Here is a 26,528-nt window from a genome sequence, read left to right as displayed (position 1 = left end):
CTAGGGAGGAAACACCGAGACCATTTCTGGATGCATACAGAGGCAGTTTCTTGTTTGCAAAGGTCGCAAAGAGGTCAACTTCTGGAGTGCCCCATTGGCGAAAAATGCCAGAGAGGACATCTGTCTTCAATTCCCACTCGTAAGTGGCTGCAGATTGACGACTGAGCGAGTCTGCAGTCACATTGATGTGGCCAGGAATGTGCACAGCAAGCAGCCAAACCTTGTGCTGGACGGCCCATTCCCAAATCTGTATAGCTAGGTCCACCAGGAGAGGTGACTTGGTGCCACCCTGCTTGTTGACATAAAACGTCACCACCAAATTGTCAGTTTGAACACAAAATACTTTGTTCATGAAGGACGGCTGAAAAGCCTTGAGCGCCAGAAAGACAGCCAGCAGTTCCAGATAATTGATATGAGATTGCCAGTCCTGAATTGTTCAAAGATCGAATACTTCGAGGTGACCCAACGTCGCACCCCACCCCAAACGGGAGGAGTCTGTGGTGATCGTCACTTGTGGGCAGGGCTTCTGAAGGAGGCCCCCACTGAAAGGTTGTCGGCCGAAGTCCACCATTCCAGAGCGTTCATCTAAAGGACGGAACCGCAATTATCTTGGAATCCGGATCCGAATCCTGAGATCAAGAGCTACGAAGAGCCATCTGGGTATGTCTCATCATTAGATGTGCAAGAGGAAGAGCCAGCACGCAAGAGGCCATAAGGCCCAAAAGTCTCTGGAACCACCAAGCTGTCATGTGCGAAGACTGGAGGTAGAATTGACACGTGGGCGATAGGTCCGCAATCCTGTCTGCCGTTAGGAACACCTTGGTACTGACCGTGTTCCAACGGAAACCCAGGAAAATCAGGTTTTGAGAGACCGTCATGGAAGATTTCCGCCAGTTCCCCGTCAGCCCAAGGCGAAACAGGAGTTGGAGGAGAGACTGGAGATTGTTTAATGCTGTCTGTGGGCAGGGGCTGCGTAGCAGCCATTCGTCCAAATATGGATACACATGAACCCCCTGTAGCTGCGATGACCGACATCTTCGTAAAGACACGCAGTGCCGAGCTGAGACCAAAAGGGAGCACACAGAACTGGAAATGCTCCCTTCCCAGGAAGAACCACAGGAACTTCCGATGCGGCCTCCATATCAGGATGTGCATGTAAGCGTCCTGAAGGTCCACCATACTGAGCCAGTCGCCGTTTTGAAGAAAGGATTATATCTGGCAACGCGTGATGATCATCGTGAATTTCTCTTGGGGAAGAGAAAGGTTGAACTGGGATAGGTCGAGCATAGTGTGCAGGCCAACCTGGTTGGGTTTGGGCACTGAACAGAAGGGAGTAGAATCCCTCCCCTTGCTCCCTAAGTGGAACAGGTTCCACTGCCCTGAGGTCTAGAAGTTTCTGTACCTCGGCTCTGAGGGAGGGCGACACAGTCTGTTGAAAGGGAGGGTTGAAGGATGGGGTTAGGGGGAGGGGCAAGCGAAAGCCTGCCCGAGCGATGGACAAAACCCACTGGTCGTCAGTGATGGTCTGCCACGCCTCCAGATGAGACGAGATTTGTCCTCCCACTGGAATCTCGTGAGACCGACAAAAAATATAATTTAGCAGATTTGTCGGCAGGGAGACTACCTGACCCTGGAGAGGAGGCTGATGGGCGAGAGAAAAATCAACCACCTTGTCGTTGTTGCTTTCGGCGGGTGCCGCCAACCAGAGCTTAAATTCTGCACACACGGTGATCCTGAACCCCCTGAAGCTAGAGAAGGATCGAGTCTGAGACCCTGACCTCTGTGTATAAGGGGCCTTAGCTGGGGCCTTCGCCAGGACCGACAAAGATTTGGCGGTTTGGGTGCTCGCTTCAGTATTTGTAAGTTCCTCATCCGTAGAAGAATGAAACAATTCCTTGCTGTCGAAAGGAAGGCCCAGAACCTTGTCTTGTAGCTCCTTCATCGCATTGAGCTATGGAGCCATTCCTGGCGGGAGGTGACAAGTCCCACCATTAAGGCCTTGAGCTAAGGTATCTACGTGGTGTGCCGCAGCTTCCAACATATCCTGTGCCAACACCCTGGTCTCCGACAAACCAGCCTTAAAGTCATCTAGCCTATCCACAGAAATACACTCCTGGAAAACAGCCAACTCTTTCCACAGCCTCAGATTAGCTGCTGCCAGGATGAGCTTGGTGTTCGCTTGACGAAGTTGGAGGGCTGAATTGGCAAAGACTTTCTTGCCCAAGGAGCCCAGAATCATATCTTCCCTGGACATAATCTGAGCCGCAGCCGTCGAGGTTGCAGAGGCCGGCTTGGATTGAAGCTTTGTCGCAGCCACCACCGTTGAGGAAGGGAGCGGACAAGACGATAAGGCTATCACCTCAGAGGTGTGAAGCCTGTATAGAGCGTCAATTCTTTTATTGATGTGTAGCCCAGTGTGGGGCTTATCCCAGAGCATATGGGCCTCAGCCAAAACATCCTTTCGGAGGAACAGGCCGGTGCGCTCTTGAGGCGACAGGGTAAACTCTTTCGAAAGCACTCTCTCCTGTGGAGCGGCGGCATCAGGTACTGGAATATCAAGGAGGGCCATCATATCCAGGACCCGGTCATAGAATGCTCTGACACAGCGGGGCTGCTTATCGCTATGCTGATCTGTTTGAGGGTCATCTGGCGAACCAGAAACAGACGCCTGGTCTGCCTCAAGTTTTAAAGTGCTATCCCGCTCTGCTGGTGTCTTCTCTATGGGGGACAACGGAGGTAGAGGAGGAAAAGCCAGAGGTGGGCCAAGAGGAAGAGGTGGCACCACCGGAGGGCATGTAGTAACCGCAGGGGCGGAAGGTGGAAGAGGAGGTTGAGGGTAAATTTCATTGAAAAGACCCTTAAAATACTCCTTCATGGGGTCAGAGTGCATGAGCCTCTGAGATTTCCCCAAAAAATACATCCTCAGATGAAGGTTTAGGCACTGGGGCGGGCAGAGGTCATAAGGGGCATACCCTCAGGAATGCAATGAGGATGGTTGCCAGGAAGGCCCGCTACCGACTGGGGTAACAGAGACCGGTGGAGCAGAAGCAGGAGGAAGCGAGACAGTATGAGGCAGCGGTGTCTGAGCGCGCCAGTCAAAAGAAGGGCAGAACTGATTTTTGCTGTCCACATGATGTGGAAACGGCTGCTCAGACCCAAAAAGAAGGCTCCCAGAACCCGACGTCGTGAGCATAGGTGTAAGGGAAGTATCCAAAATGGCCACCATGGACCATGAGGGTTGGGCCACCATTTTGTCGACACCTGAAGAAAACTGCGTCACATGTGTAGATGAGGCAGTTGTCTCCTCAGGCGGGTCAGGGGACTTAAGCAACACCTTAGCCTTGTACAAGGATCCTCGGCAGAGCCGGTACTGGGAGGTCTCGGATGTTTACTGGAAATCTTGGAGGACGCCCCAAAATTAGCCTCCACAGGACAAACCTCAGCAGAGCCGGTAATGGAGGAGTTACGGTCTGTGACCACGCTCTTTGCCCCCTTGACAGAACCGGTATCACGGCGCCCGTGAGCGCGGGAATGTTGAGGAATCCACCTCACAGACAAGACCTTCAAAGCATTTTTCTTGGTTTTGTCGGTACAGACTTTAGCCTCAAGAAGGGGAACCTCAGGTTTCACCCCTGTACCGGTAGCTCCCTCGAGAGGGGCCTCAAGCTGTGGCTCGGTACAGAGAGCTCCAGAAACTGAGACCTCAGGGAGTACCCCAGTGTCTGTGTGGAAAGCTCCAGAAATGCAGACCTCGGAGCGAACTCCGGTATCCAGAGCCGCAGATGGACTGGGCTGAACTTTAGCTCCTAGCAGGTGATCCTCAGAACGTGGTCTGGTTTTGGCAGGTCCGTCATGGGAACCCTCGGAGAAAACTCTGTTAAGCCTATTAGGCCTGCAAGGCACCCCAGGGGAACCCCTGGTAACAGAGCTACTCGAAAAAGTAAAGAACTTACCGGTTGTCTCTTCTTTTTGTCAATGAAAAGCTGGAAATGATCAGGAGGAACGCGCTGAAACACTTCCTCCCACCGAAGACGCTGTTGGAGTGCTCGGACGGAGAGGGAATAGCAGTAGAAACACGAGTCTCAACGATGGTCCGGGCCCAGACACTCCAAGCAGAGAGAATGGGGATCCGCCCTGGCGAAGCGACGTTTGCATGTAGAACAGGACACAAATCCCAGACGCTCCGGCATAGACGGAGGACCAAGTGACCGGGCAACCGGAGCAGGAAGGACGGACAAAGGGAATAAGGAAAAATGTCCTGGTGATGCAAGTGCGTCCAGCCCCGACCGCGCTGAGAAAAGGACTGAAGGGCGATGCGAGGAGCTCAGGAGGGCGAGGTTACGGCCACGTGTGGTACCGCACGTAAAAATAAAAGGACAACAATTTTCAATTTTTATGCTTATTACGAAAGTGCTCCGGTCCCGTCGCGCAGGACGGAATGTCCCACAAGTATGGAGGAAAGGAGACGGGACGTAGGAGTATATGCTTGATGTGTGTCTGTCATGACTTTTTACAAGTTTACTTTCGGCACACTGAGCTTTGCTGCAGAATGTCTCTGTGCCATGCCTTCAGCGACATACTCGTTTGTGGTCTTTCTTGCTGTGGGAGATTTCTTGGTACCCCTTTTCTGGGTGCCATTTTATAAGTAAAGTTTGAGTCAGTGCTTTTCAAAACCAGACCACCAGCATCAGCTTTTTTGTGGCCCTTCAACCAGTGGGCATCTGGGCGAGATGTACTGGTCTCGTGCAGCCCCACGGCATGTCCGCTAGAGAGGATGAGTGGTAATTGCCTTAAATTTCACTCGCTCAAAAGTGTGATCGTGCTGATGAGAGGCAGCTCCAACCAATGACTAGCAGAGTTTGAAACATGCAGAGTGATTACTGTTAAATACAAGCTAGGCATTGCAATTTTTAATGATCTCTCTTGAGCCATAAAAGCTGACTTAGTGATGGCATTAGGCTTTTTTTTTTAAACTTCTCTGGATCTTCCCTTTCCTCTTATTCTCCTTCAAGAATGTATTCATTCTACTCCTTCAATTAATCAGTTACTGCAGCTGATATTACAGTGAAATTAGCTTTATTTGGATAAACAATTTATATCCATAAAAGCAAACTTATAAATACAACAATAAAAGAAGTCCTCAAAAAAATATATAAACAAGTAATAAGATATGTTATGCGATTACCTCACACCTCCATTATGGCAACAGATATATAGGGGCCTGCTAGTCCACTTGCTATATCGATTTTAACCTATACAAGGAGACATGGGGTCTGTTCTTTGGAGTCCACAAATGACACATCCTTACGTCCCGTCCCCTTTCCTCCATACTGTATGGGCGTCCCTTCCTAGGAACAGCAGACTGAACCTTTTTCACCAGAAAAACCTTCTTCCCCTTTAAATTTAGAGGTGCGCGGGGGTGCGACCCTAGGAGTATGTGCTAGCCTGACTCCGCCCACTGGCGCCACTCCTCAGTCCCCTTTTCCGTGTCGATGGGAACGGGCTGATTTCACCACCGCTCTTGGGTTTGGCCTAGCCATGTAATTCCACACGCTCTTCCCCGGATTCTTCTCTTATCTTTTTGTCTTTGTCATCAAGGTACTTGGTCCTCCGGCGTCACGCTCCTCCCTGGCGCATGTCAACTTCAGTGGGTTTCAGCAGGTGTCCAGCCTGCAAGGGACTCTTTCCCACGCCTGACCCCCATGCTCTTTGCCACCGCTGCCTGGGCCCTGACCACGGCTGGGAGGGTTGCACCGCGTGCGACTGACCCCACACGCACTGAAGAACAGGCTAGCCAGGTGGAGGGAACTCTTCCAAGCGTCGCCTCCAGAGAACTTGAAGAGGTTTGACCAGCAGAGATCGAGGCCCAAGGGAAGGCCATTATTTTCCATCGCACCCCGTAAGGGCGACTCCTTCCCCAAGAAATGCACAAGCGGGAGGAACCTTTCGGGTTCTGTTACCAGCACACGCACCGAGGCGAACCAAGCTACCGGCCTCACGGCCTCCGGACCCTACCAGTATCAGTACTGAGGGACCGCAAGGTTCTACTACTGGGTCTACACACAAGCGGCTTTGCCCTAGTACCGGCACCATGTCTGAGGGGGCTCTTGCACGCAGTACTACCGGCTACTATGCAAAGGGCGGTACACCTTCCAGGCCTAAACCTGAGGTGCGGGATAGGCCTCATGTTCCAACCCCAGGAGTCTTAGGCAAGGCCGTGTCCGGAAGGCCATGTACCACTACTTTGGCACGTGGCACACAGCCCGACAAAATGGCCGCTGCGCCAGACAACATGGCCGCTTGTCCGATGCCACTCCTAGGAATAGAGCAGGCGGGTGAACGAGTTTCAAGGTGGGATAACAGTGTATCCATCAGTAGCGCAAAGCAGGTTCCCCTGCAACCCAGACTGAGTGTGCTCCTGCCCCAGAAGCCCCCAGCCACTCCGTCAGTATCCACTGCCTCCTCTTCAGCCTCCGAGGACAGGTTCCTCGAAAGGTTTTTGGGGCTGATTAGCACCCCACAGATGGGTGCCATCCTAAGGGATGCAGTCAAGGACTTGCTCCCTCCGGTCACTCCACTGGCGCCTATCGTCATTCCTCCCATGGTTCCGGCCCCACAGCCCCCAGCGCAGTCCCCACTGCCAGCTCCTTCGAATCCGCCCCCAGTGCAGCCAGTTCCGTGCCAATCTCCGCAGCAGCCTCTGCAGCTCACGGCGCCCAGCACTCCTCCCGCGGTGGACCAGCCGGACACCCAGGCGGATACAGACGAGGAGGAGGACCCAGACACACCATCATGAGCGAAGGCCTTTCACTACAGGCTTGCAGGTTTGCAGAATATCTGGACCTTCCTCATCCTGAGGTAGAGCAGCCCGATGAGGGGGTCTTGGCAGAGGTCCTCTCCCCAAGACCCTCTACCAAGAAGGGTGTCCCGATGCAGAAGGATGTCATCTCTCTGGCCAAGAAGGGTTAGCTCAAGCTACACTCGGCCCAGCAGGTCAATCAGAGCCTTGATGCCAAGTATAGACAGATGGAGCGGGATACACTCTTGCTATTAACGCACCCCCAGCTGCACTCTGTTATTGCTGCAGCGTCACTCTACTCTAAGCCTCAGTCGTCATCGGCCACCTCGTCCTCAAGCGCTGCTAGGCAAGGAGGAGAAGATCTTGGAGGCGTACCGGAAAAAGCTTTACTCCAACACCTCCCTGCATCTGTGTGAAGCCAACGTGGACGCCATGCTGGCAGCCACGAACCAGAGGTTGTGGCGGGAAATAGACTTCCTTCCGGAACTTCTGGTGCAGAACCAGGCACGCTTCAAGGCGAGTCTAGGAGAATCCAGGCTAGTAGCGCAGGACATCATGGAGTCTACAGTGGCCCACATCGATACCTCTTGCTGGGCCATCTGCATAGCCACGGACATGAGAAGGACGGCCTGGCTTCGGGCTACTAAATTTAACCTCGACGTCCATGATCACATATTGGACCTTCCGTTGGAGGGTAGTGACCTCTTCCACTCTACCACCGACGAGGAATTAGATAAGAAGAACACCTCGCAAACTGCGAAGTCTTTATCCTGACGAAGGCCACGTCCAAGGCGTACACCCAGTCGCATCAACGCCCCGATAAGGGGCTGGCGTTTGGCAGGTTCCGGGGATTCCAGGAACAGAGGTTGAGACAACCTGACCGCTCACACGGTCAGCACCGGCGCAAGCAAAAAAAGGGGGTTAGAGGGGAGAGCAAGGGCTTCTACCAGTCCCCACTCTTCAGCAGCAGCCTCAGAGAGCAAAAAGGCATGACATGTCCCTCCAGGTCCACGTGTTTCCAGTGGGGGGCAGGCTGGCTTCTCACGTACATTTTCAGGATCACGGGCTGTCATTTCCAGTACAGGGTGTAGCCCCCAGGGTATTCACCAGACTCATGAATGCAGTGGCAGCCCTCCTCAGGACCCAAGGCCACCATGTCTACCTGTACCTGAATGACTGGCTCGTCAGGGCGAGATCCCCGGAGCGGGTTGGCTACACCTCCTCAGCACTTATGAGTACGCTCCACGACCTGGGGCTTACCATCAACCTCAAGAAGTCTCAGCTGCAGCCCACGCAGAGCCTTACCTTCCTGGGCCTCATCTGGGATATGAGCTCCGAGAAGGTATTTCCCTCGGAGGGCAAGATCACAGCCATCAAGAGGACCACTACGCACTTCCTTACCAGAACAGTTACTTCGGCTTGGTGGTACCAACACCTGCTGGGTATCACAGAAGCGGTCCTCTTGGCCATGCCACACACAAGGCTCCGGATGAGGAGACTGTAACTGCACTTGACAGACTCATGGAATCAGGAGAGGGGCATCCAAGCGGAGCTGGTCAGCAAACCGCCTTCTCTCCACTCGGACCTCACGTGGTGGTCCAAGGACTGCAATCTGCAGACGGGCAGGCCATTCTGGCAGCCGACGCCGCAGCTCACCATTACTACGGACTCCTCCCTAGAGGGCTGGGGAGCCACTCTGGACAGCCACAGCGTCCACGGAGTCTGGACCCGGCAGGAGCGGAGTCGCATATCAACTGGCTGGAGCTCAGAGCCATATGGTTAGCCCTCCCGCTCATCAGGGGCAGGACCGTTCTGATCCATACCGACAACTCCACCAGCATGTACTATGTCAACAAGCAGGGAGGTACCACGTCCCCTCCGCTGTGCAACCTAGCGGTCAGCATGTGGGAATGGGCCCTGGAAAACAACATCTAGCCCAGGGCCGTCCACCTCCCGGGGGAGGCCAACTTGGAGGCGGACAGACTCAGTAGGCTGGGAGCAGACAATTACGAGTGGCAATTAAACGACCAGGTGCTGAAGGAGGTTTTCAACACATGGGGCCATCCTCAGGTGGATCTATTTACCTCCTGGAGGAACAGGAAGTGCCATCAGTTTGCGTCTTGGCAGGGACTAGGTCCCGTCTCCATGGGCAACGCCATGCAAATTCCATGGGAGGGCATGACAGCGTATGCTTTTCCGCCCACACCCCTGATCCCCAGGGTACTCCACAAGATAAAGGAGGTTTGTCACCTCAGCATCATAGTGATAGCGCCTTGGTGGCCGGCGTGACCGTGGTTCTCGAATTGCACAGCCTCTCTGATTTACCACCCATCCACCTTCCGCTGGGCGCAGCAGCTCTCCTGTCTCAGCAGGGGGGCAGGGTTCTCCACCCCGCTCCTCAGAAGCTAGCCCTCGCAGCGTGGTTCATGAGCAGATCACCCTCAAGCACCTGAACCTATCTCAAGCTAACTTGGAGATCATCCAGGGCGCTAGGAGCAAGGCCACTAGGAGCCAATACAGGAGCAAGTGGATCAGGTTCTGTCAGTGGGCAGATTCTAAGGAAATCAACCCCCTGACGTGCATGCTGGACGATGTGCCTTCGGTCTCGGCACCTTGCCCACTCAGGCGTACAGGTGGACACATGTCACACCTATCTGCAGCCATAGGGCCCCTAGAAATTCAGAGGAGGAGGTTTTCTCCTCGTCCAACTCGATAGTCAGGAAACATCCGGCGGTCCTGTCCAGACTTTACCCACCCATTAAAAAGCCACACCATGTGTGGGACCTCAATGTGGTGTTGGGGGCCGTGGTGCCAAACCCTTCGAGTCAATGGCGTCTGCGGACATCAGGATGGTCACCATCAAGACCGATCTGCTAGTAGGTCTCACTTCCGCTCGCAGAGTCAGTGAAATCCAGGCTCTGGTGGCTTCAGAACCCTATACCACTTTCCATGGGGATATGGTTGTCATGCAGACTGACCCGGCGTTCCTACCTAAGGTACCCTCCGCTTTCCATCTAAACGAAGAAATAGTCCTACCTACATTCTTCGCTGACCCCAAGGACGAGGCTCGGAGAGTCCTGCACGGTCTGGTTGTCAGACGCGCTCTGAAATTCCATCTGGATAGGATTAAGGGCTTCCACAAGTCGGATGCACTTTGTCACTTTTGGGGGCTCCAGACCCGGGTATCAGGCATCAAAGGCCTCCATAGCAAGGTGGATCGTTGCGGCCATCAAAAGAGGTCTATGAGGGACAGCACAAGCTGTTGCCAGCCAACATGCACGCCCATGCCGTCAGGCCCAAGGTCACGGCCATCGCATTCCAGCGGCAGGTTCCATGGCAGGTCATAAGAAGGGCAGCTAACTGGGCCACCCCGTCAGCTTTCTGCAAGCACTACTGTTTAGATGCCGGCTCTAAGTCAGATGCGGCCTTCGGACAGGCAGTTCAAAGGAACTTAATTGCTTAGGGAGGGTCTCCTTTCCACCCTGGGGCTACATTCAGTTGTAATCTCCCAATCAGTATGGAGGAAGGGGACGGGACATAAGAGTAATTACAAGTTACTCACCGTTTGTTTCCATGGACCTACTGTCGGCGCGCGCACACCGCATTTCCTGTTTCAAGTAGTACGGACGACGAAACACTGTGGAAATGGGTTGCTAAGTGGAAGGCTCTCCTCAGGTTACGTTCGGCGCCGTACATGCGGAGCTGAGGAGTGTAACGCAGTTTAGGAATGACTACGGGAGGACGCCCGACTGCATAATTGCCCTGGACTTCTGTATTTGGTGACTTGGACTTTTGATCTATGCGACAGTTAATAGAGGCATACTTACAGAGGTCATACCCAGCCTTTCCATCAAGACTTGGAGGTTCTTTCCTCTTTGCGCCGCCTTTGTGGCAGCAAATATACCTCTGGAGAATCGTTTCTTTTCTTAAAAGCTCCATCTCCCTTGGGGTCCTGACGAAGGCAGTATAATTGATGTCCTGCCGAAACGTCCCTTGCATCACTCTGTACCAACGAGTTCTGCTAGGTGGTTCAACATCGCCACCATGGACGTCGACCTGGGATGTGTATTTTCAGTCATGTACAATTCTTGCCATGCATAATCAATTTTAGAATATGTATTAGGTGACACTATGTTTTGGAGGATTTCTGTGACTTATTAGCCAGATAGGGCCAGGAAGACAGTGTTTTGTGCCCGCCTCCCTCCAAATTATAAAATTGACTCTGTGTCACCTTTTGTTTTATGATTAAATCACTGAAATGCTATTAGATGCATACATACATCTTCCATATCGATATATGTATTTATGTGGTTTTTATTTTGTTAACGTAGGACCAATGGCCTACGCAATAAATTATTACTATTTTGTATAAAATGACAAACACTGTGTATTATATTTTACATTCTGTGTGGTGATTCAAACAGCATATGGAATGGGACCTGGTATGAGCTAAAACTGGGCCATTAAATTAGTTGCTGAATGGTTCATTTGGGGGACTCCCCTACGTGTGTTTATCTCGTTACTCATTTGTCCCCTATATGCCTTTGAGTATTCTTCCCTTGTGTGGTAAGTAACCTTTCCTCCACCATCGTCCCCCCTATTAATACTGGTGTCATTAGGCAATGATAGATATTGTCGACCTGTCAATGGGGACTGAGGAGTGGCGCTCGTGGGCAGAGTCCGGGTAGCGTATGCTCCCAGGGATGCACCCGGGCGCGCCTCTAAATTTTAAGGGGAAGGTTTTTCTGGTGAAAAAGGTTCCGTCTCCCATCCCTAGGAAGGGACGACCATACAGTATGGAGGAAAGGGGACTAAGAGCATGTTAGTCACTATGGTGAGTAACTTGTAATTTCTGCATACTCTGAAATGGCTCCAAATGAATCCAGGGTTCAGCACTGGTGCAAGACACTTCATCTTTCATTCTACAGGCTTCTGGTTCCTCAAAGTCAAATATAGGCTTAATTGTACCATCTTGAACTTTCCGCTTTGCCGCCTTATGCTGATGTGTGTTCATCCATTTAGCAAAGCCTACTAAGAAGGATGAAATTGCCTTCTCTCTTTTCTTTCCAAAGTTAATCACTGGTGAGAAAGAGCTGGAACACACAAACATATTTGCAGGGTCTCAACCTTTGGTCACTGTCATCTTCTTTCTATCTCCCCCCCTTCCTCCTCACCCAATTACCCACCGACTCCACCCCCTGCTCAGCTTTCTGTTTTACCCGGTCACCTCCTCAACACCAAGAGACCAGTAACAGTGCACGTGCCCTCAAACTTGATTTACATATATGATGGTTTAAAAATAATGAAAAGCAAATAGTACAGAAGATGTGCAACACTACGACATTTGGAAACTCCCTTGCTACTTCTGCAGGAGGCAGGGAAGAGGTGCAGGAACATTAATGCTTAAAAGGTCTGGCCTGGGGAAGCTTAAAGCCTATGAAATCTGCTTTTTACCAAAGTATATCCTCACCTGGCAGTCCTCCTAAATACGTCTTCACATCCCTCTGCAGGTGGTCATTCAAGAGGTTAAGGCTGGCCTTCAGCTGTGCATGGTTCATTTCACTCTGGCCAGCTACTCCATCCACCGTAAGCAAAATTGTTTCTTTGGCAATGAAGATCCCCACAGAGTGATCACTATCACAAACGTTTACCTCCAGGCTGGACACAGTTGTGTTCTCTATGGATAATAGAATGAGCTGGAAAGACAAGGAAAACACCAGAACCACTCATTTTAGAAGGTGCATGGATGTGGCAACCCCTCTACAGAGATCACGGTCAAATAACCTGTTCTACGGGACATGTTCTTTCACAACTCTGTGGAACACAACAATTTATTTGATTTTCCTCAACTCTTATTTCGTGCCAAGTATTTGCATGAACACAAGAATGAGCCACATGTACCCAATTAACTAGTTCATGCAGCACAATAAAATCCTCAATGATGATTCAAACTACGTATTGCATTAAGATTGTATTTCATTTCTTGACATGTGAAGAAGAAGAGGGGGGAGAAGCCTATCAGGAAAAAAACGTAAAAAAAGTAAACATGGGAGTCGACAAAAGGAAAAATAAGGAAAGAGTTGCAAGTTAACATTCTGCATTTGTACAGTTCCAAGCACACACAGACACTTCAAATCAGATTGCGTGCACTGGTAGCAAATACAACCGAAAATACAATTTTGAATGTGGCAGGGGAGTTACACACGCAAACTCAAAGAAATGTTTTAGTGCAGAATGAACAAGAATAAAAAAAGGCAATTATAAGAGGGTACCCTTGGGACATGGTCTTACCACACATCTGAAATTTTACAAGGCGAGAGCCAACTCCAAAAGAAATACACTACTCCGAAAAGAGAAAAGGTCAGCAAGAGCATTGAATGCAGCCCAGAACTAATTAATCATCTTGTAGAGTGTTCGAATAGTTTAGGGCACATAGTTTTCATAATCAACCGAAGACTATATATGTAAAAGAAAAACATCAGAATCGACACACAACAAATCATGCATGGACCTCGGCCTCAGTGAGGTAAGAGTTGCCTTTCTCTATTTGGATCAAGAACTGGAGCAGTACATACTTTAGGCATGCAGAATAGATCTTTGCTTATTGGCACTCAATGTCGTAAGTTGACATTCTCCTGAGAGGAAGGGGTTTCAGCACCTGGAAGGGAACGTTAGAATCCTGAAAACAAATCATGATCCATGGCTTCCAAGCATTTTTCACTGGTGTAACCAAGGATCCCATTGGTTGGCAGGATGCTAACTTGGACTCCACCTGTCACAGCATCCTATCCCTCCCTACATGGCCCACTTGGATATCCAGGCGCCCAGTCGGCTTGCTCTCCCAGCCTGGCTATGGTTCCTATTATCCCAACCCATGAACCCAACACATTCTGTTGCAGATCTGCTTCCAGGCTCGGCAGGCGCTCAAGTCCCTCCCTTGAGCTCTGCGACACTAAGTGAAGGGAAAGCGATGAGAAACCAGTGCACATTGCCAACCGAGCAACAGAAACTGAAACCTTTTTCTTGTCCACCGCTCTAGCTTCAGTCCATCACCCAGCCCCTGGCTAGGTGCTAATAACATTGCTACCTACAGCTACTAGGCATTATAACTCCCTCAGCCCTTCTTATCTGCCCATGCTTGACTCTGGCCCATCAGTTGGGCTTCTGGCCATATAAGAGGCTGTATTGCCCACATCCGCGGGCAATAATGCTTAATACATTTATTTTGCCAAATGTTAACAATCCTGTTGAATTCACTGGACCTCTGCATGGAGTTATTGACTTAAGAGACTGGGAGAAATGTGATCACTGCAATTCTGCCCAGCTGCTTTAGTTAGTGCAACGTTTTGAGAGGATGATATTGTGAGTTAATGTTGCGTCTTAGTGTCAAATTTTGTTGGAAATTATATTTGCTGAAAGACTCAAAGTAGGTCTAGGGCTAGAGAAAGACATGTGAGGATGCAGTGCAACACAATGCATCATAGGACGGATGGGGAAAACTCCCAAAGAGGGGATCACACGCGAATGAAGGAAACCTGGTGAATGACGAAGTGAGCAGCAAGAAGCCATCGTTGTATCCCTGGTCCTCTTACATATTAACTAAATGTCTTGCAATAAATACATTTGGCTTATTTCTCTCTGCCTTTAGATCCCACTTCCTCACCGTCTATGCCATTAAAGAATGCAAAGGAGATACTGAGGCTAATTAAGCACCCTTGAGAAATCCTATGACCACCTGAGCGTCAGCCTATTCTGACTTCTTAATTGACAGAACTAGTCCAAAAAAACGCCTTTTAGGTTGGCCATAAACTACTGAGCGACCATTCCAATATTAAGGACTTGTTAGTCTGTCCCAAGATAAAGCCAATGAAAAATCAACAATATGCTCACAATCAGCTTTTAAAATGGTCACAGAATTAGTTGAATGCAATGAGATAACAATTCAGTCTAGTCTAAAAAAAAGAAAAGTACAAAACTATTTAATCGCCAGTCAAATAAGGGGTCAAATGCAGCTAAATTTGGCGACTGTAACTGCGAATCCCTATTCAGATTCTGACACAAATACGAGCGAGGATGTTACCACTTTCAGCATCTTGCCACCTCAATATATTACCTAAAAACTGAGGGGCAATAGTGAAATTGCGTCTTGTAGTCTTTAGCAATGGAAAGGGAGCGCCCATTAGCAATATAACAATTTTAAAAATAAACCCTTGGAAGAAAACAAAGACTTCCGACTACACAAAGCATGCTTGTCCCAGATTAGAATGGGTTTTAGGAAGGGCCAGGAAACAGCTCATCTCCCACTACAATAGCTGCTTTATAGAGTAAAGCTTTTACTATCCTGCCACGTAACAATTCACTCTCAGTCCCCTCGCAGAGTAGACACTCATGGCTAACTCACCAACTAAGGTGGGACACACACACACACCACAGATATCATCATCTCTAGACTAAGCATATACGGTTTCCCAATCCGCAAGGCCCCCAGCCTTCAGCAAATCTATCCAGCGTCACAGACCACCTCGTCTAGCACCAATGCGAGCAATGGGGGTGGGGTGGAATGGCTCACGAAACATGAAGGCACACTACATCCAATGACAAACTGAGAAAGCCATCATTCAGAAAAAAAAGTGAATGCTGAGATCAAGTCCAGAATCATAATTTTGAACGTACACAAGGCACAATCTATGTGCAGGCCTACAAGAGAAAATCACAACATAGGTTAGGCAAAGTAACGTGCCCAAGAAGATTTAAATACAGTAATATAAAACACCTAAAGATTAGTTGCATTTATAGGAATTCCATCTACAGATTGAAAACTACAGGGAGAAAATGAGTTGTGTTAGGAAATCCATCTCTTCCACTGCTTACTCTGCACATGGAAGAATACACACACATCTTAATGCCTGCCCACCCTTACTTCAACATCACTTCTGGACATACTGATAGGACCTTTCATTTCTAACTACCCTTAATTCTTTGCAATAGTACTGAATAAACAACATTAGTTGCGGATTTAAAATAATTGCAAAACCGTTCATTACTCGACATAAGGATTTCATGTTTGAGCGCTAATACCGTTTCGAGGTATGGTAAAGCATAAGGAATGTAAAATAATTTGACGGATTCGGGCACAAAATATATCTTTTAAAATGAGGGAAATGTTCCTCACAGGAAATACATATTTGTTTCGTTCTTATTTAACAAATAATGCACATGCGGCCTGAGACATTAAAAACATAGCTGTCCTGAAATAGTTTAAACATTAATTTGTTAATGCTAGTCAGACATGAAGGTGGGTTTACAGGTGGGATTACAGAACCCCCGTTAAGTTATTATCATAGGTAAAGGTTTTGATTGAATAAACAGTGCTCATGGGATAACTTGTAAGTTTCACAGCATCAGTTCTTGTATTGGCTAAACATCTAACTGGACTTAGGTTTCCCCTTTGTGTTTGCCCTTATACTGAAACACATGTAGATTGGAATGTGCTAATCAAACGTATGTTAACGTAACCCACTGGCAGGCAAATTGTTGTGAAGCATGAACGTGGCAGTGCATGAGCAGACATAGGCTGAATGCTGAAGCCTAGGATCCCTACCCCTTGAACCTCTCATTCAAACCCATGATTCTATGTTCCACATTTTGAGCACTACTTTGACTCTGGCCTGGTTTGCAAAGTTTAAATCACAAATGTCCAACATCATCTTTTGAAAGGCCCCCCCATTGTATATTCAGATGTTTGGAGTATTACGCTTTTGAAAGTTATTATGCAGACAAGTTGCTTAGTACCTGCTGCTTAATTTTCGTAGAGGAATGGTAGTCTATTAGAGACAGTGATAGGGGAACTGCCTTATCTTCATTGACCAATGCAAATAATACACCAGTGTCTGCGGCAGGACGAATTTCAGCCGTCATCGAGATCGTCCAGTTTCCTTCTGCTTGCTCGTCACCAGATGAAGCCACTGTTGGAGCAAAGGAACACATCTGCATTAGAAAGCATGGACAAGTAACCCAATTTCCCTTTAGTAATTTTTTTAGGTGAATATTGACAAATCTTGGAAGAAACTATGTAGTTTGGATAAAAATGACATTTTGTTTGCTACAATAACTTTAATGGTAACTATCAGTTTTTTGCTGCAATAACAGGTGTTTCTATTCCCAAAGTCAATTATATACATTTTTACTTTGGAAGAGTGAAAGAGTGATTGGGTCTCACTGTGAAATTGATTCATGACCTACAAGCGACAAAGATCTCTGCAGTCCATTTACCCACTAAGCTACCTTACACCAGGCTTCATGAATACACAAAGAAACAGCCCTGTGTACCGAGGCAAAATAAAAAGGACACGACACATTACTTCAAATAACCATCCAACAGAATTACGTGACTGTCATACAGCACAATTGAAAGTGACACTTAGTGTTGGGTAAATGATAGCATTGTGGCATTAGAAATAATAATCTGAGAAGGTATTAAAGGTCCGATACACAAGTAAATGTAATGAATAATAATAATGAGCCCTTCCACTAGATTGGCACGTGCCAGGTTTGAATAAACATGGCAAAAATCGATGTGATAATTTAAAAATGCTTTAACAATGTTTGTGCACCAAATCCATCGGTACCGCTAAGATGCAGACACATAGCCCTTTATTAATCACAGATCGCTGCTCTCCTTCTCCCCAGTCCCTCCCTGCTGCAGCCCTTTATTAATCACAGATCGCTGCTCTCCTTCTCCCCAGTCCCTCCCTGCTGCTTTGAAAATGGTCTAATTATTGCTCTTGCCTCTTCCCACTCTCTGTCCCAAATCAGCAGGCAGAAAAACTAAAAAGACAGACGATAGCCGCCACGACAGCCATCTCTAAAAATAATAGAAACCACAAACATGACATGAAAATATCAAAACATAGATCAAGGGGCGGGAGCACGCTTTCAGTGCAATATGTGCAAGCATGAATTGTGTCATTAAACACCACTTCCCTTCCACTCCCAATCATTCAACCATCCTACTACTAACTGTCACAAAGCACAGATGCATTGCCTGAGAAATGACACACAAGACCTAGGTTAGCAAGTGATAATTATTAAAGTGTTTCTCAAATAGGGGCTAAAGTAGGGGAGAGGTAAAAAACTTGGGAAGATGAACTTAAATGTCATATTGGTCCTCTTCTCACAGAGGTGCAAGGCTTCTCCATCCAGACTCACTTCGACCTCAGCCCAAGCTTCGCATTCCTCAGATTTTTTGGCCAATCTGTCTTTAGTTCTTAGATTTGTCAGAAAGGCAGTCCTTCGGAATAGTAGGAAACAAATAAGTCTTTTTAAAAGTTTCTCCCGGTCCAGTGTTCTCTTCTGCTCAAATGAGAAATACGATGTAATAGAAAAGTCTCTTGGATCTTCTACAAAGAAAAGTCTCCTCATACATCAAAAATCTCTCTCTCTGGTCTTTCTGCTCTCTCACATGTGTCAATCTTGGACTCTTTCCCTCCTGGTTCTGGTGATGGTAGAGACGTTGCTTATTACTTGAAGGCTGTTCATTCAGACCCCTCATAGAAAACCTTGTGGGTTCAGTACCAGACTTCTCTGTTGCTTGGCACCAATGTTAGAAGATGGAGTAGAGGTACCACCAGGTCTTTGACCACCATGTCTGGAAGGAAGGATATATATATATATATGATACATTACTCACCATAATCGTATTTCTGATGCTTGTATCTGCTTAGATTCACATGCTGTGCATAGGCCGACATCTAGTGGAAGCTGCGGAGTATTACAGTTTGTTTTTCGAAACTCGAAAATGGGCGTCGATACAGGGCGATGCCTGTAATACTATCCCTAGTGTGACGTCCACTGTACCCAAGATCCCTCACGCGTCTAGGATCCTCAGATTGTATTTTTTCTGACATGAGCTAGCATGAGGAGTAGCATGAGTACAGATAATCCAAGCAAATAGATAGAAAGGTAAGACTACAAGCAACCATGCGCCTTCTCTCAGAGGGGAGGAAGGGTGGGTCGCATGTGAATCTAAGCAGATACAAGCATCAGAAATACGATTACGGTGAGTAATGTATCCCTTCTGAGGCTTGTGGAATCTGCTTAGATCACATGCTGTGCATAGATTAGCGAGCAGTACCTGAAGAAGGAGGTGGGATGTGAGAAGGGTCATGAGCAAATAAGTGTCTTTGAACCGCTTGTCCCACTTGTGTATCTGCCTTGGAATGGGTGTCAATGCAGTAATACTGAGTAAAAGTGTGAATAGAGCTCCAAGTAGCTGCTTTGCAAACGGTGTCAAGGGGTACATTTGCAATGAAAGCCAGAGTGGCCCCAATGCCTCTAGTAGAGTGGGCTCTTGGCGTGAAAGGCAGAGTTCTTTCAGAGAGTGAGTAACACAGCTGGATACAGTTAATAATCCACTTCGAGATGGCGCCTTTAGAGACGCGATCCCCCTCTCTGCCTGTAGCTACGGAGACAAACAGTTGATCTGTTTTTTTTAGCGGTCTGGTCTTATTTACATAGTAGAGGACTGCCCTACGCACATCTAGGGTGTGTAGTTTCACCTCAGCCGAGCTTTGAGGGTCCTGGAAGAAAGCCGGAAGCTCGATGGACTGGTTTACGTGGAATTTAGATATAAACTTAGGTGAGAACCTAGGGTGTGTGCGTAAGACCAGTTTGTCTTTATGGACAGTAAAGAAGGGATCCTGCACTGACGGAGCCTGAATTTCACTGACCCTTCTTATAGAAGTAATAGCTACTAAAAAGGCCGTTTTATAAGTCAGGTGTTTGAGACTGCTTTTATGCATGTGCTCGAAAGGGGGTCCCATGAGCTTAGACAGCACCACATTAAGGTCCCACCCTGGTGGTGGGTTTGAAATAGGAGGGTGAAGTCTCTTTACTCCTTCAATGAAGGCTTTGACTACTGGTACTTTCCACCACGAGACCTTGTTATGGGAAGTGGCGTATGCCGACAGGGCTGCCAGGTGTACTTTCAGTGAGTTAAAAACCAATCCTGCATCTAGCAGGTGGAGCATGTATGTAACAATAGTGGAAGGAGTGCAATCAACTGGGTTGATTTGTCTACTCTGGCACCAGATAACGAATCTCTTCCACTTGTCAAAGTAACAGTGTCTTGTGTTTGGTTTCTTAGATTCCTTTAGGATGTCCATACACCTCTGTGGTAAATTGAGATGCCCAAACTCTATGACCTCAGGAGCCATGCTGCCAGGTTCATTGAGTTGGGTTGCTGATGCACTGTTTGACCTTGGTGCTGGGACAGTAGGTTGTACCAGGCTGGAAGTTTGATGGGCTCGCACACCGCCATCCTGCGTAGGTGTGGGAACCACGGTTGTCTTGCCCACATGGGAGCAACTAGGACGAGCGTCATCGACTCTCTGTTCATCTTGTTCACCACCTTCCTGATGAGGAGTTGGTGGAAAAGCGTACGCAAACATCCCTGACCAGTTCATCCACAGGGCGTTCCCTTGGGAGTCTGGTTGGGGGAACCTGGATGCAAATCCTGGGCATTGTTTGTTTTTGCTTGTGGCGAATAAGTCTATAGTGGGAAACCCCACTGAGAGAAGATATTTTCTACGGCCTCTCTGTGTAGAACCCATTCGTGTTCCTCTGGGAGGGAGTCTCTGCTCAGAGCATCCGCTAGGGAATTGAGCTCCCCTGGAACATGTTGTGATGACAGGAAGATGTTCCGTCTGAGTGCCCATATCCAGATTTTCTGGGCAAGCTTGGACAGATTTGGCGAACAAGTCCCTCCTTGCTTGTTCAGGTAGATAATGGCTGTTGTGCTGTCCGTCCGGATTTGCACTGACAGGTTTAGTAGGTGGGGCTCGAACGCTTGAAGCGCTCTGAATACTGCCAGAAGCTCTAGCAGGTTGATGTGGTTCTTGGCCACTGAGGGAGACCAGAGACCCTGAGCTGTGTGGTGGAGATGGTGAGCTCCCCACCCCGTCAGACATGCATCGGTAGTGACTACCGCCTGTACTTCGGGATCGTAAAAGGGTTTTCCCTGTGCAAGATTCTCTCTTGTCCACCAGTGAAGGCTTTGTACTAGTGTTGGCGAAACAACCACTAGATCGTCCCACTGACCACTTGCCTGAGACCACTGTTTCGCCAACCATTCCTGCATGGGACGCATGCGCAGGCGCGTGTGGGGGACCAGGTAAATACATGACGCCATCATGCCCAGTAAACGCATTGCTTTGCGTACCGTTATTTGGTGACCGGACTGATATTGCGGAATTTGCAGTAGTATATTCCAAATTCTTTCCTCTGAAGGAAATGTCAACCCCTCTTGAGTATCTAGGATTGCTCCTAGGAACTGTTTGGAGGTGCTTGGCACCAGGCTTGACTTTTTCTCGTTGATTGAGAAGCCTAATTCGTGGAGGAGGTCGATAGTCCTTTGAATGTTTGTCCTGCAAATTACTGGGGTTTCCCCCGTTATGAGCGCATTGTCAAATCTTTCTTTGGCACAAGGAAGTAAGTTGAATAAATACCCTTGTTTACCTGGTGTCCCGGGACGAGTTCTATCGCGTCCTTTTCTAGCCGAATGGCGATCTCCTCGAGGAGAATCTTCTGATGTTCTAAAGAGTGTATTCTCTGTCGTGGAGGATGGTTCCGGGGACGCTGCAGTAGTTCTATACAGTACCCTGTGGATACTGTTGACAGCACCCATCTGTCTGATGTGATCCCTTCCCAAGCCTGGGTGAAGTTGGAAATGCGTCCCCCTACTGGGGTTGCGTGAGAAGGGACCCTGAACTGAGCGTCACTGCTTTGGTGGAGGCGTGCCGCCTCCTTTGCTGGGGCTGCCTCTGCCTTTACCACGACCTCTCCTATTACCCCTGCCGTAACCCTAGGTAGACTGTTGGCTGTTGTTCCACTGTGTACCCTGCCCCTGGGAATAGTTAGATCCTCTCTGGGAATTTTGGCCGCGTGGGCGACGAAAATTACTATTCCCTCTCTGGTTAGGGGGTTTATTGGTTAACTGGCCAAGGGACTTGAGTGTCTCGTATTCGTCCTTGGCATTCTTCAGTGCGTCCTCGACCGTCTTACCAAACAACAGATCGGCTTCCACCGGTTTGTCCAACAATGATGCCTGGGATTCTGCTTTAAAGCCAGACTGCCGTAACCACGCAACCACGCATGTCTCTTGATAACAGTGCCTTCTGCTATCAATCTGCCTGCGTTGTCTGCGGCGTCAAATGTTGCTTTCAAAATGCAACCAGACACGGCTCTACCCTCAGCGGAAATCCAAGCTAACTGGCCCTTTAAAGGTTCCGGAGCAGAGGCTATGAGTGCCGCGACTTCTTCCCACTGATGGCAGTTGTAGCTGGCCAACAGGGTGGTGGAATTTGCAATCCTTGCCTGATAGGCGGACGTTGAGGCTACTTTCCTGCCAAAACCATATAGTTTTTTGCTCTCCTTGTCTGGAGGAGCTTTGGACGATGACAAGGGTGTTCCAGCCCTCTTACGAGTGTTAGTGACAACTAGGGAGTCTGGCTTCAGATGTCCTCTTATATAGAGAGTGTCAGACTGGGCTGCCCTGAAAAGTTTTTCAACCCTGGGATTGACTGCTCTGGTGAGGTTCGGATTCACCAGGGACAGGTCTATTCTTCCTGAATGGACTTAAGGATAGATTTGGTCTGAGCAACAGGCCTCCTTTCTCCCACTAACTCCTCGGCGAAGTCCCTCTCCTCCTGAACACCGTGGGTGTCAATATGGAAATGTTCTGCTGCACGTGCGAGAACCTCGTTTAGGAGGGGTTGGTTATCGACAGGGGAGTCGGTAACCGGGGCTTCGTTTTCTACCGGGGAATCTACTCTGTAGGTTTCAGGGTCTTCCTCTTCCTCTTCTTGGTCCTCATCATCCCCATAGTAGCCCATCCCGATTTGCTCTTCTACCATGCCAAATTCTTGGTCCTCACCAAAGGAAGCCTCTCCTTGATCCAGTGAGTATGGTCTTGAGTATGGTTGTACCTCGAAGGGGTCTGTAGACCTCATCGTTGTCTCAAACCGGGGCTTCTTACTCGGGGGGATAGGATCGTTAAAGCCTGAGGGTGTCGCCCCTTATGGATCATACGAAAGGAAATGGTTTGGATTTTTATCGTAAAAGTCAGCCAAAGAAGACATCCTTGACATGACCCTATCTATGTCTTCACTCGACCACTTTTTGGAACTGGGAATGACTCTCTCAGCAAGTCTCGGAGATTTATCTTGAGTAGATTTGCTGGTTTTAGACATATCAGCAGACCTGGTCTTGTCTGTCTGTTTAGGGGGAGTGGCGTGTTTTACAGGTGTGGAAGAGTGCAAAGGCTTCTTCTTCTGCTGTTCTCCCCCCTCCCCGTGAGTGGAAAAGTGTTTTCCCTGTCCTTTTGTGGCTCCGGAGGTTTTCGACGCCTGGCGTCGAGGATCGGGGGTAGAGTCCCTGTCCTTCGAGCGTGGGGTCGCGCTGATCTTGTCTGCGGGCTCCGACTCCTGGAGCGCGGCCTGGGGGTGGAAGTCGTCTTCGTCCTCCGACGATCAAACTTCTGTTAGCCTAGGGAGCGAGGCACTCTTGGCAAGAGTGGATGATTGCCTGGAGTCATGCGGCGATCTCAATTGAGAACGCCCAGAGGACACCGAATCGGACCGTTCTGTTTGTGCCTCTTTCCGAGAACTCGACGTCGTCGAGTCTCGGTTGGACTTCATATGTTTAGTGTGTGTGGTGTGTGAAGCGCTTGTGTCGCCGGGGGTCTTCCCCATAGCCGCCCTGCCGGACGACCTTCTGAGGTCGGGGACCTGCGCTCGGCTGTCTTTCGACGCCGTAATGCCCTCGCCGTCCGAAAGTACGGCGTCGCTGCCGTCGCTGAAGGCGCCCTCCGCTGCCATGGCCGCCTGCCTGGCGTGATGGGCCCAACGCTTCGTCGAACGGTCCTTAAGTGTCTTAGGTTTAAACCTACTACACGCTCTGCAGTTCGCTTCGGGGTGGTCCCTCGGCAAGCAGAGATTGCACGTAGCGTGCCTGTCGACCCAAGGGTATTTGCGATTGCACTTGGGGCAGAATTGAAAAGGGGTACCCTCCATACGCACCTTGAGGCAGCGGGCTGTTAAGTGTAGGAAATGTATAAGGTGTACCTATATACCAAGAGTGTAGAGTATGTCCAACCCCCCACTCTCCCTACTTGCAGGGCCGAGGCCAGAGGTCTTCCAAGGCCCGGGCCGAGGCCAGAGGCCTTCCGAGGCCCAAATCCGTCGTGCAGCAGCCGACGGTCGATTTCTTCTCCAGCCGGCGTCAAGTGTCGAAGTTCGACGTTGGGATGGGGAAGGATGTAAATAATTTAATATTTTAGCTAAAGTATGGCTAAGGCCAGGGGACTCCGCAAAATGCTTCTGACCAGTATGGCGGAAAAAAACAATCTGAGGATCCTAGACGCGTGAGGGATCTTGGGTACAGTGGACGTCACACTAGGGATAGTATTACTGACACGCCCTGTGTCGACGCCCATTTTCGAGTTTCGAAAAACAAACTAATACTCAGCAGCTTCCTCTAGATGTCGGCCTATGCACATCATGTGATCTAAGCAGATTCTACAAGCCTCAGAAATATATATAAATATATGGTATACATTACTCACCGTAATCATATTTCTAATGCTTGTATCTGCTTAGATTCACATGCTGTGCATAGGCCGACATCTAGTGGAATCTGCAGAGTATTACAGTTGTTGTTTTCGAAACTCAAAAAGGGACGTTGACAGGGCGTGCCAGTAATACTATCCCTAGTGTGACGTCCACTGTACCCATGATCCCTCACGCGTTGAGGTCCCACAGATTGTTATTTTTCCGACATGAGGTAGCATGAGGTGTAGCGTGAGTACAATTGTATCCAAGCAGATACGTATCAGACAAGCTCATAAGCATCCATGCACCTTCTCTCCGAGGGGAGGAAGGGTGGGCGCATGTGAATGCAAGCAGTTACAAGCATCAGAAATACGATTGCAGTGAGTACTGTATCCCTTCTAAGGCATGTGGAATCTGCTTGGATCACATGCTGTGCATAGATTAGCGAGCAGTATTAGAAGGAGGTGGGATGTGAGAAGGTTCATGAGCAAATACATGTCTAAGAACCGCTTGTCCCACTTGTGTATCTGTCTTTGAATGAGTGTCAATACAGTAGTGCTGAGTGAAAGTAATTATTGAGCTCCATGTAGCTGCTTTGCAAATACTGTCTAAAGGGACATTTGCAATGAAAGCCAGGGTGGCTCCTGTGCCTCTAGTGGAATGGGCCCAGGGTGTAAAAGGCAAGTGTCTTATTAGATAGGGAATAGCACTGTTGTACACATCCGATTATCAACCTAGAGATGGCATTCTTTGAAATCCAGTCACCTTCTCTGCCGGCGCTATGGAGACAAACAATTGATCTGTTTTCCTTAGCGGTCTGATTTTGAATATTTCTAAAGCGCACCAAGCAGAATGAACTGCACTCGGGCGCAGATGTTTACTAAAATTTGTATCAACGGCTGGCGCATAGGTCTCTTAGATTTACTTAAATAGGAAGGTTTTTAATGCCTTTCTGAAGCTTTTCAGCGGTGAGCATGAGCGGATGGTAAGTGGTAGATGGTTCCATTCTTTTGGGCCACACACCGAAAACCTCCTATCCCCCTTTGAGACCTATTTAGTCCGGGGTATGGCCATTAGCATTTTATCTCCCGATCTGAGATCTCTGGATGGCTCAAAGATGGTGGATCCTAGCACTCAGATATTTTGGTGCATGATCGTAATAGCACTTTTGCATAAGACAAGCCATCTTGAACTTTACCTGATCTTCTACCATCAGCCAGTGGAGAGATCTACGTGAGGCCGACACATGATCTCTTTTTCCCAGATGGGCTATCAGCCTAACTGCTGCATTCTGTGCCCTTTGAAGTCTCATCATCTGTTTAGTGGGAATCCCTGTCAATAGGCTATTACAGTAGTCAAGATGGGAGTTAGTTAACGCCCCTACGACCAGTGAACGATCTTCCGCTGCCACAAACGGGAGCACATTCCTGAGCATGCGTAGCGAACAGTATACAGCCTTCACCTTGGTGCCTACCTGGGCTTCGCTCCCTAGGTTTTCCTGCCATGTTCATCCCAGATTCTTTGCTTTCTTTGAGAACTGGATAGCTTCTCCTAAGATCCGTCTTGTTTTTCGGCCCTCAGCATACTCTCTGCACTAAATAAAATAACCTCTGTTTTGGCTGCATTAAGCTGTAGCGGATTGCATGCTATCCATTTTTTAATTTCCTGCATGCACTGATCAACTGTGGAACTCCACATTTTAGCTGTAATAGTTCTGATAGAAACACGCCCAGTGTTACCCGCCGGGTCCTATCCTTCAGAAAGGAGCTGAACCATTTTACCACTACTTTTGAGGCTCTCCCCACCGTCCCAATACGTTGGAGAATGATTTTATAGTCGATCGTATCTACATAGTCTGGTCTTGTCTACATAGTAGAGGACCACTCTCCTCACATCTAGTGTGTGGAGTTTTACCTCAGCGGAGCTGTTGGGATACTGGAAGAAAGCCGGTAGATCAACTGACTGGTTTACATGAAATTTAGAGATGACTTTAGGGGAGAACCTAGGGCGAGTACGTAAAACCAGCTCATCTTTGTGTAGCAAATAAGTCTATTGTGGGGAAACCTCAGAGAGAAGAGGTGTTCTACGACTCTTCGTGTAGATGCCACTCGTGTTCCTCTGGT

General features: G+C 48.7%; 1 protein-coding gene across 2 annotated transcripts in view; it reads right to left on the bottom strand.

Moving 5' to 3' along the window:
• GAS6 (growth arrest specific 6) overlaps positions 1 to 26,528 on the bottom strand; it is a 975,360-nt gene that overhangs the window by 78,848 nt on the left and 869,984 nt on the right. For both annotated transcript variants that reach the window (XM_069637123.1, XM_069637124.1), the window contains 2 exons: positions 16,592 to 16,764; positions 12,270 to 12,495 (listed from right to left, as the gene is read on the bottom strand). In XM_069637123.1, coding sequence (XP_069493224.1) covers positions 12,270 to 12,495; positions 16,592 to 16,764 — 399 coding nt within the window. The remainder of the gene's footprint in view (positions 1 to 12,269; positions 12,496 to 16,591; positions 16,765 to 26,528) is intronic.

Source organism: Ambystoma mexicanum, chromosome 7p, assembly GCF_040938575.1.
Source record: "Ambystoma mexicanum isolate Mex_15411 chromosome 7p, UKY_AmexF1_1, whole genome shotgun sequence".
Taxonomy (NCBI): domain Eukaryota; kingdom Metazoa; phylum Chordata; class Amphibia; order Caudata; family Ambystomatidae; genus Ambystoma; species Ambystoma mexicanum.
This window is presented reverse-complemented; position numbering and strand designations above follow the sequence as displayed.